At 44.8% G+C, this 19901-nt stretch overlaps 2 protein-coding genes across 9 annotated transcripts in view; one reads left to right on the top strand and one right to left on the bottom strand.

The window, feature by feature from the left end:
- LOC139273861 (epithelial cell-transforming sequence 2 oncogene-like) overlaps positions 1–3230 on the top strand; it is a 72214-nt gene extending 68984 nt beyond the window's left edge. The window contains exons 21-22 of the mRNA XM_070890937.1: positions 775–947; positions 2842–3230. Coding sequence (XP_070747038.1) covers positions 775–947; positions 2842–2972 — 304 coding nt within the window. The 3' untranslated portion in view covers positions 2973–3230. The remainder of the gene's footprint in view (positions 1–774; positions 948–2841) is intronic.
- Positions 3231–7181: 3951 nt separating this feature from the next.
- reps1 (RALBP1 associated Eps domain containing 1) overlaps positions 7182–19901 on the bottom strand; it is a 101475-nt gene continuing 88755 nt past the window's right edge. For 5 of the 8 annotated variants that reach the window (XM_070889099.1, XM_070889095.1, XM_070889097.1 and 2 more), the window contains 10 exons: positions 17698–17799; positions 16191–16263; positions 15842–15975; positions 15514–15578; positions 14823–15005; positions 14643–14726; positions 12760–12908; positions 10650–10664; positions 10431–10536; positions 7182–8227 (listed from right to left, as the gene is read on the bottom strand). In XM_070889099.1, coding sequence (XP_070745200.1) covers positions 8159–8227; positions 10431–10536; positions 10650–10664; positions 12760–12908; positions 14643–14726; positions 14823–15005; positions 15514–15578; positions 15842–15975; positions 16191–16263; positions 17698–17799 — 980 coding nt within the window. In that variant the 3' untranslated portion in view covers positions 7182–8158. The remainder of the gene's footprint in view (positions 8228–10430; positions 10537–10649; positions 10665–12759; positions 12909–14642; positions 14727–14822; positions 15006–15513; positions 15579–15841; positions 15976–16190; positions 16264–17697; positions 17800–19901) is intronic. The other 3 variants (XM_070889096.1, XM_070889102.1, XM_070889098.1) reach the window with 2 other exon arrangements.

Here is a 19901-nt window from a genome sequence, read left to right as displayed (position 1 = left end):
GTACAGCAGGCGGTTAAGAAAGCAAATGGCATGTTGGCCTTCATAGCGAGGGGATTTGAATACAGGGGCAGGGAGGTGTTGCTACAGTTGTACAGGGCCTTGGTGAGGCCACACCTGGAGTATTGTGTACAGTTTTGGTCTCCTAACTTGAGGAAGGACATTCTTGCTATTGAGGGAGTGCAGCGAAGGTTCACCAGACTGATTCCCGGGATGGCGGGACTGACCTATCAAGAAAGATTGGATCAACTGGGCTTGTATTCACTGGAGTTCAGAAGAATGAGAGGGGACCTCATAGAAACGTTTAAAATTCTGACGGGTTTAGACAGGTTGGATGCAGAAAGAATGTTCCCAATGTTGGGGAAGTCCAGAACCAGGGGTCACAGTCTGAGGATAAGGGGTAAGCCATTTAGGACCGAGATGAGGAGAAACTTCTTCACCCAGAGAGTGGTGAACCTGTGGAATTCTCTACCACAGAAAGTAGTTGAGGCCAATTCACTAAATATATTCAAAAGGGAGTTAGATGAAGTCCTTACTACTCGGGGGATCAAGGGTTATGGTGAGAAAGCAGGAAGGGGGTACTGAAGTTTCATGTTCAGCCATGAACTCATTGAATGGCGGTGCAGGCTAGAAGGGCTGAATGGCCTGCTCCTGCACCTATTTTCTATGTTTCTATGTCACAAGAGGCAGCAGGCTGCAGTACAAAATGCACAATTACATTAGTCAGTGCTAAACACTGGCTGTGAATTTTAAAAATGTTTGGTTTCTTATTCACAGGATTTATGAGCACATTAGTGACCTGAGTCTCTTCCTTTTCAACGATGCCCTCGTTTTCGCCTCAAGAACCATTTCTCATCTGCCCTTTGAACGAAGTCCAAAGACATCTCTTCAGTTCTTGGCATCTGTGGCCCTCTCCAGGCTTCTCGTCGAAGACGTTCCGGACTCCAAATGTACAGCAACATTCTGTAATCCATTACCCACTTGTATTAAGTTTGCATGCATTAATTCAGAGGGCAGGAGAAAAAAGGTTTAGTCAAAGCCCGAGTCCCTTCAGACACTAGGAATGTGGAGGAGACTAGCTGCTCAGTCTCACTCTGGTAACAAATGCGGTGTGAGGGATTGTTCTCTTTTTGCTCCATTTTCTCTTATACCAGAAAGTAACCAATAGAACCATAAGTGGCTGTTCCACCATGAGGCTGCTCAGCCAACATGGAGTACCTACACTTCTGGTCTGGTTGAGTATATTCAAGACAGAGATTGGTAAGATTTTTGGATATTAAGGGAACCAAGGGGATAGTGCAGGAAAGTTGAGGTAGATCAGCCATGATCACATTGAATGGCGGAGCAGGCTCGAGGGGCCGAATGGCCTATTCCTGCTTTTTATTGTCATGGGGAGCAGCCTCACTAGCCGTACGCACAAATGTAACTTCCACAGCAGGGTTACCATGGCGGATCTTTCCTCCTCTTAGAAAAGCGACATTGATGTCCAGCGTCCCCAGCTGACAGATTTTAAATGCATCATCATGCTGCTCAGCCAGTAGCGCAGTGAGAGATACGCCGGTTGATGAGATTTGGCCAGTGCATGGTTGAAAGGAGCACTTTACTAGAGAGCATGCACAAGTGAACGACACAGAGAGTGAGAAAAGGGAAAAATTATTTGGGTATATTTAAATAGAGGACTGGCATTACTCTTGTAACTGAATTGATTCAGGACCCCAAGGAAGATTTCCTTCGCGGAAAACTTAACCAGCAGCTCAAGCCAACAGTAGACAAACTTTAAAATAAACTATCCCACTGGCTTATGGAGCTTGGCACTCAATTAAAGTGAAAATCTGTATGTAACCAGTGTGCCACTTTATTAGTGCACCTCACTAATACACTACGCACCAGTCATTCATTCCAGATAAATCACTGAGCAACATGGGAATTAAGAAATACTTGCATTTATATAGCGCCTTTCACGACCACCGGATGTCTCAAAGTGCTTGACAGCCAATGAAATACTTTTTGAAGCGTAGTCACTGTTGTAATGTGAGAAACGTGGCATCCACTTCATGCACAGCAAGCTCCCACGAACAGTAATGTGATTACGACCAGATAATCTCATGTAGTGATGTTGATTGAGGGATATATATTGGCCAAGACACCGGGTAACTCTCCTGCTCTTCTTCGAAATAGTACCATGGGATCTTTTACATCCACCTGAGGGGGCAGACAGGGCCTCGTTTTAAAGTCTCATCCGAAAGACGGCGCTGTGCTCACTCAGCACTGCCAGCCTAGAATTTTGTGCTCAATTTCTCCCTAACTTCTCTATCAAAATCCCTCCTTATTTTGAGTACCTCCAACCTCCTGTAACCTCTAAGAGCAGAAGCCTGGTTGATAGTCGCCTTCCTAGTGCAGTGCCACTGAAGCCAATCAGAGTGGTCCCGACTGATGGCCCTGTTTGAGGACAGCTTATGCAGCCGGGAGCCAGCCATGGCACCAGGGAAGCTCCCCTGCTCTTCTTCAAAATAGTGCCACCAGAGAGAGCATAAAGGGAGTCAGTTTAATGGCCTAGACATTCAATTACACAGCACCAATCCAGAGCGAGAAAAGAGAGCTGAAAAGTCCAAGAAGGTATCTGCGTGTTTAGTGTGTGTTTTATTGGTTTAGACATCCACCTGAAACAGGAGTTATGCCCACTGTAGCTGCAAATTGAGTTCCAAGTGGTAGCTTTAGGATTTCTTTGCCAAATTGGATCGCATCTGACCTCCGTGTTCTCAGGCGCACAGCAGCCAAACCACTTTCTGTTACACGTTTCCATCTTTAGAAGTAAAAATATGCACCATCTGTCTTGGGTTTCAGATGTCCAAAATACATTTGTTCTGCAAGGACCAAAACGGCAATGGATTTGTGCAACAGAGACCGAGGAAGACAAAGCCACTTGGCTCTCCATATTAGAAAGTGCCATTCGTGCTGCAGTTGCAGAAACCTGATTTCACAAGGAGGCAGTTATTGCCGGTCATTGAAGTCTTTCAGCTGGGACAGACAAGAGCATGGACAGGTCATTCTCAGGTTTTCCAATTTTAAATCATGTGGATTGTATGCAATGTACAGTGTTACGAAGTGAAACAAAAATTAGTCGTTTCATGCTGAAGCATCCGTCAGTGGCATGCACCTTTGGCTGTGTGTTCTTGCTCAGCAACTAATATGAACACCACTGTAATGTTAGTTAAGTTACCACATGCACAGAACTCAGAACCCAATTAAACCTGGTATAATACTTCACGTATTTAAAGTGTATTCCACATATTTATTCAGGCCAAGTCACAGCACTTTAGCCAAGTTTAAAGAGGTATAGTGAGTATGTAGTATGCAGGTACAGCAAGCAATCAGGAAGGCAAATGGAATGTTGGTCTTTATTGCAAGGGGGATAGAGTATAAAAGCAGAGAAGTCCTGCTACAACTGTACAGGGTATTGTTGAGGCCACACCTGGAGTACTGCATACAGTTTTGGTCTCCGTATTTAAGGAAGAATATACTTGCACTGGAGGCAGTTTAGAGAAGGTTCACTTGGTTGAATGCAGAGATGAAGGGGTTGACATGAGGATATGTTGAGTAGGTTGGGCCTAGTGGAGTTCAGAAGAATGTGAGGTGATTTTATTGAAACATACAAGAAAATGAGGGGGCTCGACAAGGTGGATGCAAAGGGGATATTTCCACTCAGGGGGGAAACTAAATCTAGGGGGGGCATAGTCTCAGAATAAGGGGCCACCCATTTAAAACTATGAGGAGGAATTTCTTCTCAAGAGGGTTGTAAATCTGTGGAATTCTCTGCCCCAGAGAGCTGTGGAGGCTGGGTCATTGAATATATTTAAGGCGTAGACAGATTTTTGAGCGATAAGGGAGTAAAGGGTTATGGGGAGCGGGCAGGGAAGTGGAGCTGAGTCCACGATCAGATCAGCCATGATCTTATTAAATGGCAGAACAGGCTTGAGGGGGTAATGGCCTACTCCTGCTTCTATTTCTTATGTTCATTGCTGTCCGGTACTTGATTTTATGAGGCACTTTCCCTCGATTTGTGGGCAGAGGATAATGCAGTATCAAGAGCGCCTTGCACTCATTTACCAGTAATGAAAAAAACCACTGCACAGGTTTTGCTCCAAAGTGCAGTTTCTGCAAGAGCCAAAAGTGAAGTGCTGAAGGCAGCAGCTTCAGAGCTATACTGTTATTGAAGCCAAGAAACACCAAAGGATGTGCTCAATGAAGAAAGTATCAAGCCATTGTATTGCTTAGTAGCTAAAAACAGACAGCCTCTTTTCCACCTTACTTGACGCAGAACCAGTACTCCGTCTAGATGATGCTGTGCTCGTGTAAAACGAAAGACTTGCATTTATATATAGCTTTCATGGCCACAGGATGTCCAAAAGCGCTTTACAGCCAATCAAGTACTTTTGAAGTGTAGTCACTGTTGTAATGTAGGAAACGCGGCAGCTAATTTGCGCACAGCAAGCTCCCACAAACAGCAATGTGATAATGACCAGATCATCAGTTTTAGTGATGGTGGTTGAGGGATACTGGGTAGATCTCACCTGCTGCTTCCAAATGATTCCACGGGATCTTTTACATCCAGCCGAGAGAGCAGATGGTGCCTCAGTTTAAAGTCTCATCCGAGACATGAGTAATAACCAATATTGCAGTGATGGCTTTGGGAGCTATCCACAATTCCCCACAAGAGGACACTACTTAATCATATTTTCTAAAACCGCTGGGCTTAGAATTGCTTGCCAACTTCCCTTCTGTTGGTTTCAGTTATTGAGCCACAATGGAGCTGGAAGGGGCAGTTTAGTTTTGTTTGCACGCAAAATATTTTCATGTTGATGTGTCATAGCTGCCACTGCTGGCTCCATGTAGATGACCAATGAAGCAGGAACTGACAAGCACTGCAAGTCGGAGAGATGATATGCAGCTAACCATAAGACAGTCAGGATACATTACATGCTTACTAGTCCCCATGCAGCCCATCTAACTCATCATTCTATAGCAATCTATAATCCCATCAGAATAGTCAATTGGCTCTAGAGTAACAGCTTGTTTCTTCGACTACCATACCAGAGGCACCATTTCAGGTATTGATCACTCTCAAGTCCTTCCCCAATACAATTCCGAACTTGTCTCGTCTTGAAGTTATGGTTTATCTTGAAATAGTGCTCAGGGTTAACATTTTCTATGCAATTTAGTATGTCGTTTTGCTTTATACATTGTCGGGATTTGAATTAACATTTCAGCTCCACAGATGCTACCTGACCTGTTGACTACTTCCAGCATTTTCTGTTTTTATTTATTGCCCATCCCTGGTCGCCCTGGAGAAGATGGCGGTGAGCCGCCTTCTTGAACCGCTGCAGTCCGTGTGGTGAAGGTACTCCCACAGTGCTATTAGGGAGGGAGTTCCAGGATTTTGTGCCAGCAACGATGAAGGAACAGTGACATAGACCCAAGTCGGGATGGTGTGTGAAATGTCACACAATCTCACTATTTGACGGACAGGAATTTATGACAGCAGTTAAGAGATGCTACGTGATGCACTGCAGACCTCATCAAAGACCCTAAAGGCATATTGGGTCTGATGTCAGGGCTACAGTAATATTAATTTTCTTTGAAAACAGTAGATTATGGGAAAATTCATCACCCGTCTGAACAGGTTGTGTAACACCATCACACACATTAGCCGTTCTGGCAGGGAACAGAACTCTAGAAAACAGTAAATGAACGGTGAATGGAGTGAGCAGTCAGATAAAATATTGTGCTGTTTTATTTGTGTAAAAATCACAGTTGCTAGTTTGCTCTGCCAAGGTACATCCATGCAGTTTAACATCTAAGATCCCAGAGCCAGAATAAGCAATTAAATAGAGTTGCTGTTAGTCAGCAATTTAATGGAAATTTACATACGAGATCAAAAGTATGTATCATACAATTTACAACATCCCCTTATTCAGTACATTGACCTGAATAGCAAGAAGGCTCTCACTGGGTCAGAATAGGAAGCCTTCCCTCCCTGTCTGTCCCTCCCCCTCCTTTAAACTATAAAGCCAGAACAGTAAGGCTTGAAGCAGTGAATTACAGAAACCAAAGATAGTCCCAAATTGAAAGAAAAAAAAACACGTAAAAAAAAAACCAGATGAGTAGATATATTCAGAGATAAGAAATTGCAAATCACATTCACCCATAGAATACTGAACACTGAAGTTAAACTTAATTATAAAATCTTGCTCTTTGCATAATAATTTAAAGAAATATTCTCTCGTTCTGTACAATTTTTGATTAAACTCCCAGTATTAAATTTAAAGAGGATCACCTTTACCAGTGTCAGGGAGACAGACAGTATGTATTCGGTACTCGGAAGGCTATGCAGATAGAATGGCAATGTGATGAGTGGAAGTCGCTCAGTAACATGCAGATTGAGGCAGTGTTGAGAGAACTCTCAGAACTGCAAGTCATTAACACACACACACACACACACTAAAGTCGTATTTCCTAAATCATCACAACTGATCCCCACATACTGTTCTGGTGCACAAACCCCACATATCAATGTCATTTCGAGGGAGGGTGAGGAAAGAGTAGATTATTCACTTGTTTAATGCAGGACCCATGCATTCTGCAGATTTGCCCCTTGAGAGGTGGCCTTTTATATGTAAACCTAAGGCGCCGCACACACACACACACACATTGTCCACACCCACCCCACCCGCACGTGGTTTATGCCACACACCAGTCGTCCCCCGTCCTCCCCCCCCCAACCCACCCAACCTAACCCCCGTGAACGTTTACAAGAGAAGTGACGCATGGTGCAGTAATAAAACAACGGTACTTGCTCTTTCCAGCTCAGAAACAAGGCTGCCCGTTTGAGATCCAGTTTCCTTTGACGGATGCATCCTATGAGTGGGCAGGTGGCAGAGGCAGATGGGGATTGCAAAGACAACAGCAAAACAACCAGCCCCACCCACCCCCCCCTTAACTGTGCGGGCATGCTCAGCAGCCCGCGGTCACGCGCTGTACGAAACAGTTAAGCCACTGGGATACGGCTACACAGCAGCTTCATTGGTGAGTCCAGCGCACTCAATTCAAAAAGGCCAGCTTACCACGGGCGTCTTGACATGCTCAAACCAACAGATTGCTTCAACATAAACACAACAGGCTGTTAGTCCTTAACCAATGACTGTCTTATATTTATTTTTTAAAAAACACCGTAGCGGCTGTCTCTAAATTCTCACCCCGACTCCAAACATATATTATCTTTTACACCCTCCAATTAAAAAGTGGTTTTGAACCATACCTAGCAACACATGAGTACACTTATACTTCAGTCAGTAGTGCAAAACATTTCATATCCCCCCCCCACCCCCGAGGGTGTTCCAAATGTTTAGGGACACTGCGTTCTTAGTGTTTTACTGCAGTAATGCAATGGGAATTTTTTTTTTTGAATAGTTGGAAAGTGAAAAGGGTAAGACGAGCCATTTTCACACACAAGCTGCCGAAACCAAAAAAAAACCCAGTCCTCACCCAAAAGGAAAGCCAGGAGAGAAGCATTTTGAGACACCCCTTTGAACACTGACACAGGAAACAATATTCCACTCAAGCGCAGCTCGTCCATCCCTTGCCTTGCAACGACCACAATAATTCTGTCAAAATAACATTGCCCAAGACTATACACCAGCTACTGAACATGGGCACTTCAATGTTGCAGCTGGCTGGCAGCAACCCTCCTTCAACCACAGCAGGCCCAGAGCATTCACCAGGCTATCTTATTTAGGAGCTCTCTGTCCCGTTGGTAAGCCAGTTCTGCTGTCTGGAATGTGGACTGATCTGGGAGGGGCGGTGAAATTATTCGCTCTTCTGTAGAAACAAAACTGCTGCAGATCCCTCCCTCCCCCAGGGCCTGAAAGCCCATCAGCTTTACAACTCCCTCTTATTTTATTCCCTCCCCCGCCTCCTCTTAAACAAACTGCCCCCAAGTGGCAAGCGTGCAGCAGCTCGATGAAAGTAACCAGGTAAACTATCGCTGCATAGTAGACCGGCGAAGCTGAACACAGGTAAGCTGCCTGCAGGGAGGGGGAGTCCGGTGACACAATCGCACCAAACACGCGTTTTAGTCTCGTCCACGTGCCGGGAGGCTCCTCCGTTACAAGTGCGAAAAGGGACGAAGCTGTTCCAGTTGGACCTCCAGGGAGATTCTCTCCTCGAGCACATCCTTTGACGATCGCCGGGGGAAAGAGAGAGGGATAGAGAAGGAGGGAAGAGAGGGGGGGGGGGGGGAGGGAGGGAGCGCATGGGATGGGGGGGGGGGGGGGAAGAGAGAGAGAGAGAGAGAGAGAGAGAGAGAGAGAGAGAGGGGGGGGGGAGAGGGAGAGGAAACAAAAGGCTGTGGTTAATTCTTTACACCTCACATTTCTGGGAGACGTTCTCTCCAACTCCTTTTATTATTCCTGAAACTGCTCTTTCTGCTGTACCAAGGCGGCACTGGCGAATCTCGCGCTCCATTTCTCGCAGGCAGTGCAGAGAAAATGAGGGACTTGCAGCATGGTGCATCGGCCATTAACCCCTCAACACTGTCAGCCCAGATTATGTGCTCAAGTTTCTGGAGTGGGGCTTGAACCTACAAACTTCTGACTCAGAAGAGAGACTGCTACCCACTGAGCCACAAGTGCCACTCCGGGAGTTTTCAAGTATCAAGTGTTACTATAGTGCATGTGCAGAAGACAGTACACTATGTTTTATGGGCTGAGTTCAGCCAGCTGTGCACTTTGGAACAGAGATTATGCACTGGTCAACTCTGGGTCTGGGCTTGTTCTCAAAGTTTGCAAAATTTTCATGCGTTTTGAGAGTTTGAAAGTGGGGTTTATCAAACCCATAATGATCGAAAATGTTGCAGGCATGGCGAGAGTTTTTTATATTTTCTGACTGCAATCATATTTAAGCACATGGCATAGAAAACCAATCATGTGTGTGTTATCAAATTCAGAGGGCGACGGATTGTGGGGCTGGAGGAGATTATAGAGATAAGGAGGGGCAAGGCCATGGAGGGATTTGAAAATAAGGATGAGAATTTTGAAATCGAGGCGTTGCTTAACTGGAAGCCAATGTTGGTCAGCGAGCACATTGTTGATGGGTGAGCGGGACTTAGTACAAGTTAGGACATGGGCAGCCGAGTTTCGGATCACCTGTAGTTTACGTAGGGTAGAGTGTGGGTGACCAGCTAGGAGTGCGTTGGAAGAGTCAAGCCGAGAGGTAACAAAGGCATGGATGAGGGCTTCAGCATCAGATAGGCTGAGGCATGGGTTGCTGCGGATATGTGGTTGAAAGCTCATCTCGGGGTCAAATAGGACTACACGGTTGCAAACAGCGTGGTTCAGCCTCAGACAGAAGTCGGGGCGATGGATGGAGTCAGTGGCTAGGGAACAGAGATTGTAGCGGGGACCGAAAACGGCTTCAGTCTTCCCAGTATTTTATTGGAGAAAATTTCTGCTCATCCAGAACTGGATGTCGGACAAGCAGTCTCAGAGGTAATCCTTTAAGTAACATTAAGCTTTTGCTGCCATAACAATGTGTTAAATTTCCCACATTTTCTCCTAATTCTCAGTCAAAACTGACTCCATCCATGTGAAAAGATAACAACAGGGAAAACTTGAGCTCGACTATCGGTCTTCAGGTCCAATGATCAAGATTTTATTTTGCCTTTGCGATGTTGGGATATTCACTGCTAGGCGAATATATATTCATGCAAACGGAACATGAAGGGGAATGTTAAATCAGAGGCGATGTCAGTTTATGTCAGGTGCAAGTGTCGCATCTCAACAAGAATTAACTGATGTTTGCTTACAGAAAATAGCAAAATATATTGCCTGAGTTTTTTTTAACTATCTCACTACAATGACATCGCATGTTTACCATGCAAGGTATGAAAAGAGTAATAGCCATCAGATTCCCGCCCCCCCCCCCCACCGCCCCACCCTCCATCTCCAAGATATTTGTGGAAAGAAATATTGAACAACCTTTAATAGGGAGACTTAAAAGGTTAACTAAACTAATGGCAAAGAAAACCAATCACATGCCTGTCTTATCAAGCCCAGCTTTACTGATTGAAGAGGCATTCATATGTCCTTTTTTAATAAAATGAATGCTTGGATTATTGAGCCCTATGGAGTCTGTCCAATTGATGCTTGGATTATTGAGCCCTTTGAAGTCTGTCCAACTGATCCCATTTAAAGCCCATCCCAATGGCTCGGCGCATCACCTCTTCATTTGACATGATCTGAAGAAAGGCAGCCAAAGACAAGCTGAGCTAAATTGCTGTTCAAAGAATGACAAGCATTGATACTTGTAGTTTTGGTTGGCTTTAAGTTTCACTGACATCGCACCACAAAGCTGAGTCAGTGTATCCAATCTCTCCCTACCTTCAGCTGTTGTTGTAATTCACTGTTGAGTCTGGCTAACACTGTGTTCGTCTCCTTATTTCTTCTGATCGAAGCCTGAATGGACTTTTTATCCTTGCCAACTGACCTAAAATTAAATAAGGTGTGTTAATATCTTTCCCCATCTTTACTTTAGTAGCAAAAGCAAAATGTGGATTCTGGAAATCTGAAATAAAAACAGAAAATGCTGGAAATACTCACCAGGTCAGGCAGCATCTGTGGAGAGAGAAACAGAGTTAACGTTTCAGGACGATGACCCTTCGTCTGAGTATTACCAGCATTTTCCGTTTTTAATTTACTTTATTAGCAGCTCGTTTCTGTTCCCCATACTGTGAGGGAGGGTGGTAGCTGTCCCACAAATCGGCAACGTGTAACAGAGCCCAGTTGGTGAGATCTCACCTTAACAAGTGCACCTTGGAGTCTAGGATTCTGCAACTAGAAATCCATTTAAACTCCTAGGTCTAATAGGGTGGTGGATACAGATTCAATAGTAGCCTCCAAAAAGGAATTGGATAAATACTTGAAGGAGAAAAAATTGCAGGGATGTGGGGAAAGAACGGGAAGTGGGACTAACTGGATTGCTCTTTGAAAGACCTGGTGCAGACCTGATGGACTGAATGGCCTCCTTCTGTGCTGTACTATTCTACGATTCTATGATCATTTATTTGGTGCGAGCAAAGTGTATGTAGGGGGTGAGGAAATATCAAGGTAATGATCAACATGTTCTTATAAGGCCCTTAGTGACAATCCCAGATCTGGTAAAATAAACATGGGCTGGATGCAAAGACCCTATTCTGCACCAACCCAATTGAGTTCCAACCTCAAGTGACTGGAGTTAAGTCACTGACTCACCTATACGACACTTCCCATTTCCCCATTAACCATCCTTGTCCCTCAACATGGGCCATTGTACAATCAGGGCTTAGCACAATTAGGAATCACTTTGAAACAACCAAATAAGAATATAAGAATTAGGAGGAGTAGGCCATTCGGCCCCTAGAGCCTGCTCCGCCATTCAAGATCATGGTTGATCTTCTACTTCAACTCCACTATCCCCATATCCCTTGATTCCTTTAATATTCAAAAATCTATCGATCTCTGTCTTGATTATACCCAATGACTGAGCCTCCACAGCCCTCTGGGGTAGAGAATTCCAAAGACTCACCATCCTCAGTGAAGAAATTTCTCTTCATTTCAGTCCTAAATGGCTGACCCCTGATTCTGAGACTGTGACCCTGGTTCTAGACTCCCCATTAAGTGAGGGAGGAAACATCCTCCCTGCATCCAACCCGGTCAAGCCCTGTAAGAATTGTGTATGTTTCAATGAGATCACCTCTCATTCACCTAAGCTCTCGAGAATATAGGCCTAGTCTGCTCAATCTCTGCTCATAGGACAATTCCCCCCATCCCAGGAATCAGTCTAGCGAACCTGCGTTGCACTCCCTCTATGGCAAGTATACCCTTCTATAGGTAAGGAGACCAAAACTGCACACAATACTTCAGAGGTGTGCTCTATATAATTGCAGTAAGACATCTTTACTTTTATACTCAAATCCTCTTGTAATGAAGGCCAACATACCATTTGCTTAATTTCCTGCTGTACCTGCATGTTAATTTTCAGTGATTTGTGTACAAGGGCATCCAGGTTCCTCTGAACATCAACATTCCCCAATCTCTCACCAACCCAACTGAATTCAATGAGAACCTCTCCTGTTGATGGCGGGGCAGGAGACTTTCATCTCCTCAATTTGGTTGAAACCCAAGTCTCCGAGATGAATGGCCAAGGTTATCGACCAGCTACAAACTCTAGCCCCTCTTTTATAAACATTACATTTGCCGGCAAGGATTGCACAGAACATTGGAGCCATTAATTTACCAAGTGGCAAGTCCCCAGTCTCAGGTGAACAATTGTGGGGAAGTGCCAAGCAGAGATCAGGCACTTGCTATTTGTAGAGGTGAGGACAAGGGGGCGGGGCGCAGAGGCTAGAGGAGGAGAGAGAAAATATGCAGCAAGCAACCTCAGCATGCTTTTGTGCATCCAGTAGTCAAACTATATTCCAGCAGAGGCAGGTAAATAGACTGCCTCCTCGGCTGGGAGGTGTACACCACAGAGGGAATACCAAAGGGAAGGAGGAGATAATAAACTTAATATTGAAATTAATCAACAATGCAGACAACTTGGGAGAGTTGAACTGGACAGTCATTTGGTTAGACATAAGACTAGATCTAACATGGTACATTGATTGATCACAAGATGCCAGCTATGGAGAAATCACAATCTGGTAAGGGAATTAAAGAGAATCACATCTACCTTGGAATTGATGACTGCGTGACCAGTACAGTATTAATTACACTGGTTTTCTGGGCAATCTCGTCTGGTTCAGCTCGAAGCTCATCGTCAGACTTCAGTCTTCTGCGAATGGGCTTTGGAGGAGGGACAAGAGATGTTGTACTTTTAACCTGAAATTAAGAGAGATAGGAAAATTGATAAAATTCCAGAATTTAACATCTAATTCCCATTTCTGCTCAATAGGTTGTAGGTGCCTCTTGGATCCGATTCCCCCCCACCCCACTAATCTCTGGTTTCTCCCTCTCCCTTGGTGTCCATTTTCATCCTCTGCACTGTAATGTTCTCAGAGATATCGCTCTAAGTGAGCAGAACTGCAGGAGTCTCAGCAGTCTTTTGATGAACACTGCATTGGTTTTACTCCCTAAGCAACTGGTGAAATCAGAGACATTTCTTCCAACATCCAAAACTCGGCTGCCCGTCTCCTAACTCGCACCAAGTTCCGTTCACCCATCACCCTGTGCTCACTGACTTACATTGGCTCCCGATCAGAGAAACACACCACTTAAAAATTCTCATCCTGGTTTTCAAACCCTTTCCCATCTCCGTCACCTCCTCCAGCCCTACAACCCTCCAAAATATCTGTGCTCCTCCAATTCTGGCTTCTTGCACATTCCCGATTTTCATCGCAGCTGTGCCTTAACATAAGAATTAGGAACAGGAGCAGGCCCATCTAGCCCCTCGAGCCTGCTCCGCCATTCAATAAGATCATGGCTGATCTGGCCGTGGACTCAGCTCCACTTACCCGCCCTCTCCCCGTAACCCTTAATTCCCTTATTAGTTAAAAATCTATCTATCTGTGATTTGAATACATTCAATGAGCTAGCCTCAACTGCTTCCTTGGGCAGAGAATTCCACAGATTCACAACCCTCTGGGAGAAGAAATTCCTTCTCAACTCGGTTTTAAATGGGCTCTCCCGTATTTTGAGGCTGTGCCCCCTAGTTCTAGTCTCCCCGACCAGTGGAAACAACCTCTCTGCCTCTATCTTGTCTATCCCTTTCATTATTTTAAATCTTTCTATAAGATCACCCCTCATCCTTCTGAACTCCAACGAGTAAAGACCCAGTCTACTCAATCTATCATCATAAGGTAACCCCCTCATCTCCGGAATCAACCTAGTGAATCGTCTCTGTACCCCCTCCAAAGCCAGTATATCCTTCCTTAAGTAAGGCCAAAGCCAGTATATCCTTCCTTAAGTGACTAGGCCCAAAGCTCTGGAATTCACACTCTAAACCTGCCTCTCTATCCTTCACCTTGCAACTTATCACCTGGAAGGGAAGTTAGAACATGATGACACTGCAATATGTGGTCAGGGATTTCTGATTAAGAATTCGTTCCTTCTTCGTCGCTGGGTCAAAATCCTGGAACTCTCCAGCAGCACTGTGGGAGGACCTTCACTTCATGTACTGCAGCGGTTCAAGGCGGTGGCTCACCACCACTTTCTCAAGGGCAATTAAGGATGGGCAATAAATGCTGGCTTTGCCAGAGTCGCCCACATCCCATGCATGAATTTTTAATAAGATGCAACATTTTCTTTCGGGGGGGGTGGGGTGGGGGGTGTGAGGAAGGAGAGAGAATTAATTGGGTACGGTCTCCTTTAAATGACTTCAGTCTCCATAACCGAAGATGGTAGATAGGACAGCCACTCACTTCCTTCCATGTGTAAATGTTACTTTGTAACCTAGCACTCGAAGGAGTGCAAGAGCACCCAGAGGTGACTCAGCCACGTTTGGCCACACTGATTGGCAAGCAGCCAGAACTAACAATCTTGTTTGTTGGAGAAGTATGGGGGGATTTTTTTTAAAAAGTTGCAGTTCTAAATAGTTTAATCAAGGATGCTACGTACTGCGTTTCCCGTTGTCTTTTCGTCACTAGAACCATCCAGTTTTGCTGTTCTCAGGGTCCCTGCTGAATCTGAAGGTTTTTCAGCCTAAAAAAAGATATTTAAAATGGATTAGATACTGGCTTTACCACACCTGTAGGCCCAAATGACATTTCAGCCCCAACAGGCTCGAACAACGTTCACCTGAATGGTGTCGGAATGCTTGTCCGAGTCGTCCATTTGCTGTTCTGTACTCTTCGATATAAATGCTTCAAACTGACGGAAATCAGCAAAGTTGGGCTGCTCTGGCATCTGGTGAGGAGAGGTGCTGGAGTGTGCTGTGTGGCCTTCAGCTTCCGCCGAGCGGTGCAATGGGGGCACAGTGACCTAGATGGCAGGCAGCAGAGCGTTAGAGATGCATCGCAGCTTTCACATTACAACCAATGGAACACTGCACATTGATTTAAATATAAGACTGTCAATGAGACACACACGATTGCCTTAATCATTGCAGTTTGCTGAAAATAGTCAAAAACCACATTTAAAATTCTGAGACCTACAATGCATTTCCTGCACCTTTGAATAAAACTTCAAGGCACCAGAATGATTTGTACGAAAAGTTGAAAAACTCGCAAGATTACATTTTTGCTGTGTCCAATGTACATAAAATGGTGGTGTGATGACATTAAACTTCAATTTTCATGCATACAGAGGATGAACAGGCGTAAATCTGACGCTTTCCTCGAGCCCCGATTGTTCACACTGATTTCCGCTTGTTTTACCTCAGTTTTGACCTTCCAGCCGATGCTGATGAGATTCTCGGGACACATCAGCGTGCACCACACCCCCAACATTACACCTTCAAAGCCCAGTCCCAACGAGTTCATCCATTTACCTGTGTGGGCTGAGGTCTTGGAGGCACTGCAGGGGGATAGGCAACAACTCCAGCTTGTGGTTGCCCTTCAGAGTAGCAGGATGAAAAAAGAAAAACACAATCACTAAGACAGTCTCACTAAGCATGCCACATCTGCCTTGGAAAGTACACAAACTGCCCTCGCTTCGCACCAGGCAGCCGACTCCTTGTGTGTGCCATTAGAGTCGCCACGACCAAAATTTAAACCATCATTTCTGCACCATTTCATCACTGCACCAATGACTGCACTCAGCATTTTAAATATCCCGTATGACGTGACTAAGAAAACCTGTGTGATAAAGTTCCCCACCTGTGCTGCTGGCAGAGAAGGTTCTGTTCATATCGAGGGATGAAGATCTCGAATGTGAAGGCTGGGGTCTTGGTGGAGGTGGAGGTGGTGCAGCAGTCTTGAGCGTGTTGTCTGGGGAAGTGCCTGAATGCGAACTGCGAAGAGCACAAACAGGTCCGAGACAGTCATGTATGCTTTCACCCGTGTGATCGGGCGCTTTCCCCCCCCCTCCACCCCACAGAATTAGGTCCATTAAGTTTAAAAAAAAATTCTCCAGAAAGACATATTAATCATAATATATTCTTCTCCACAGTAATTGAATTTTATAAAGCCACAATCCGAGAAACTCCCCAGAGAGGCTTCCACTTACCGTTGCCGAGTTACGCTGTTTCCGATCTGCTCAGACTCTGAAGCAAATGAATCTGAACTACTGTAGCCGTCTGCTGAGAGAGAAAAGGAATCACATTTTTGAGTCAAATACATAAAAAAGAATGCCCAAATACAATGCATAAATTCTTGCAAACCCGATACTTAAAATATTCACAAGCAAATTCCAGAGAATATATTTGAATAGTAATAATTGTGCACATGGTGAGTGGGCGAAGGAAATTTGGAGCAAGTAATTTGGTCAAGGTCACTAAGTTAATGCAATAAAAGTGACCATCCTGGCTGGGGGTTAAAGCTGGGTCTCCGTGCATTGGAAGTGTCAATCCTCTGCAGTTATCTTGGCAATTCTATAGGTGAACTGTGCAGGCCCAGTGCTCCAGTTTATTACTGGACTAGAAGGGGGTTAGACCAGATGCCATGAGGATTGGGAATTTTCCCCACCTTACTCCAACGTAGGGATGATCCTGGCTATACAAGCAGGTGGAAATCTATCATTGCTTTTTTTGCTGATAAGCTGCATGATTCTAACCAGGTAAAATTCAGCAGTAGCCCGTGCACACTCGGGAGAGGTCTCAGCCTTGGCCCTTACTATTTGCCCCCAGGTTATCTGGGCTTTGCTAAATGGGCTGCATCCCGGTGAGGAAAATGTTAATTCCATATAGTCAAAACAAAGCGCTCCAGCAGGGTGATGGGTTTCCGCATGTGCCAGACACCTCGCTGACCAAAATAAAAGCTTGCCTGCTTGCAAGTCCACCCTTGCTCACTAATCCATTCCCACCAGGTTCAGCTGCTACCCAATACCATCCAAAGAATGAAAAACTTGCATTTCTATTGTGCCATTCATGACCTCAAGTCCCAAAGCACTTTACAGCCAATGAAGTACTTTGAGTGTAGTCACTGTTGTAATGTAGGAAACACAGCAGCCAATTTGCACACAGCAACCTCTCAAAAACAGCAATGTGATAATGACCAGATAATGTGTGTGTGTGATGTTAATAGAGCGATAATAATATTGCCCAGGACACTGAGGATAACTCCCTTGCTCTTCTTTCAAATAGTGTCACCTGAGAGAGCAGACGAGGCCTCGGTTCAACAGCTCATCCAAAGACGGCACCTCTGGCAGTGCAGCACTCCCTCAGCACTGCACTGGAGTGTCAGCTTAAATTTCTGAGCTCAAGTCTCTGGAGTGGGACTTGAATCCATGATTTTCTGACTCTGAGGCAAGAGTGCTACCTACTGAGCCACGACTGATAACCCCCGACAAGCTAGTGGAAGCCCTGACTAAGGGTTTCTCTCCAGCTCCGAGACCACCCCACTAAACTAGGGACGAGACAATGTACAACTGAAGCCCCAGTCAACAGGTAAAAACAGCTTTCTTTTATATATATTAAGGTTCTCATTATGAACCAAAATAAATATACAAAAGTAATCATACTGTGGCTTATGGGGAGGAAAAAAAATAAGTGCAACAGAGCATTTATTTTCCTTACCTACAGTGTTTCCTGCAACAAATTTCACAGTAGTAGCTAGTTTAGTCTCTTCTGAAAGCTCAGGCGAGTTTGTAAGCGAAGGACTAGTTGGGTGTGTTCGTTCTATAAAACAATGATGCAAGTAATTTGGATTTCATCAACGGCAATTCAAAATACGCAGAAAACAATCAATTGCTCCCATAATTAGGCCACGATTTCCATTACAGTTATCATTATGTTCCACATCAGATCCTTGGACCCACACTCTCAACAGTAGCATGAGCATCCAGCGAGCAGTCATCACTTCCAAGGCGGGATATTCGGGGGCATGCTCAGAAATGCAACAATTCTCTACCCTACTTCATGAAATGAAGTTATGTGCATTCCATGAATCCTTAAATATTGCAGTGTCATGTCATTACCAACAGTTCATGTAACTCTAGAAAATTAAGCTGACAGTAGCTGAGAACACATCTGGCCTCCGGATTAGGTTTCTACTTTCAAACTCGGATACATAAAATACAGTATACGAGTACAACCTCAATGAAAATCGCAAGCAATAACCACAGGGATCCAGCGCAAGTAAAACCATGAAGTGCTTCCCATAGCCGGCTTTGCACTGGGTTGCCTTGTCCATCCAGAATTATATTAAAAAGGGAATTTTCACAGCCAAAGGTTCAACATAAGCGATTATTGTGACCGTCTGGCAATTCACTTGGTTTAAAGTTTCCTATTAAAATGACACCCGATGTAAACAAAGCCTATGCTGGGCACCGTCATTTATTCAGTCCGGTCTGAAATATGCACTTAATACAGTGGCCAGTCCTTTGCCAATTGCACCTACCATCACAAAATGGCAAAGCCATTCAGTTTGATTTTCTAGCCTAGGATACTTTGTCAGTTTGTTAAGAACCTGTCATGAGGCATTTGAACTAAGACAACAAAAAAAGGACATGTTCTTTATTTCTGCATTCATAAGTGATACAGAACTAAACAGAGTGTTATCATTTTCTCCAAAAAAGAAACCAACAGGGATTGGGTGGAGCACTGAACTGTTCATTCATCTCTGGGACCTTGGCTTTAATCCAGCTCAGAATGATGGAATGAGGATCTCCCCTTGGTGCCAGCTGCAAAGTTCTGAAGTAAAATGAGGTTAAGACATTTAATCAGGTCCCCAGTGAACTTCGACCTACAATGCTACTGGCAACCTCACTGGAGTGGTCAGAACTATGGCTGGAGTGAGAAAGTAGGGAATGGAACAGATGCTGTAGAGTGATCCTGCCAAGGCACATTGTGGAGCAGAGTCGTGGAAATGATATTCCACATCCGATCCCGGCCATAACTGAACTGTGGGCACCCGATGCAGACAATGGATAGCAAAAGGGAAAGTGCTCCTCTCTCCTGGCACTATGATAGCACAAAAGCTCTCCTCATTAAAATACTGCAGGCCTGAAATACACATTCTGCATCGAGCTATATTGAAGAAAATCCAGAGTGCCTGCAGGCAGCAAGTCGATTGCCATGAATGCATTTTGATCCTGGGGTGACCATAGATCAATTCCTGTGGCCTCTCTTCCCCATGACGCCTCTTGCCAGGGTCCTACTCCTCAACCGCCCCAAGCCTGCTGCCATCTCCCAGGCCAGCATCTCGATCATCAGCCCTGGCCCCATCAGACATGCACTCTGGGACAAGAAACCAAGAGGACACAACACCCATGACTAGGCAGCTTCCAGCCGACAAAGGTGGGCGAAGAAAGGCTACAACTGTGCAGCAGTCATCGAGCTATGAAGTTAAGAGAAATATGGAGCAGGTGTCATGAGCGGCAACAATTTATTTATGTAGCTGGAGTGGGCGGGAAGCACAGATTTGTTAAGTGGGTGACGGGAGCAATTTCACAGGAAATAAATTTAGGTCTACCCACACTTAAAACACCATCAGTAATTATCAATTATCCCTACCGCTCAGAATATATTGCAGAATGAATCAGCTACAGAGAGACACAGGGCAGGGAACAACATGGCTGAAAATCCTTTCGGAAAGGGTAGAGTGTGCATACTGGGGTTGGAGGAAAATAAATGCAGAGTAAAAACCTTCTCAGCACTCAACAGCCAACAAACTTGGATTGTGTGTTTGCTGGTGAGGTAAACAGGTTGCAATTCAATTATTTACAGTCCCCACTTGACCATCAGATTTTAAACAGAAGGAACATTATAAACAAAATAAT

This window comes from Pristiophorus japonicus, chromosome 9 (assembly GCF_044704955.1).
Source record: "Pristiophorus japonicus isolate sPriJap1 chromosome 9, sPriJap1.hap1, whole genome shotgun sequence".
Taxonomy (NCBI): Eukaryota; Metazoa; Chordata; class Chondrichthyes; family Pristiophoridae; genus Pristiophorus; species Pristiophorus japonicus.
This window is presented reverse-complemented; position numbering and strand designations above follow the sequence as displayed.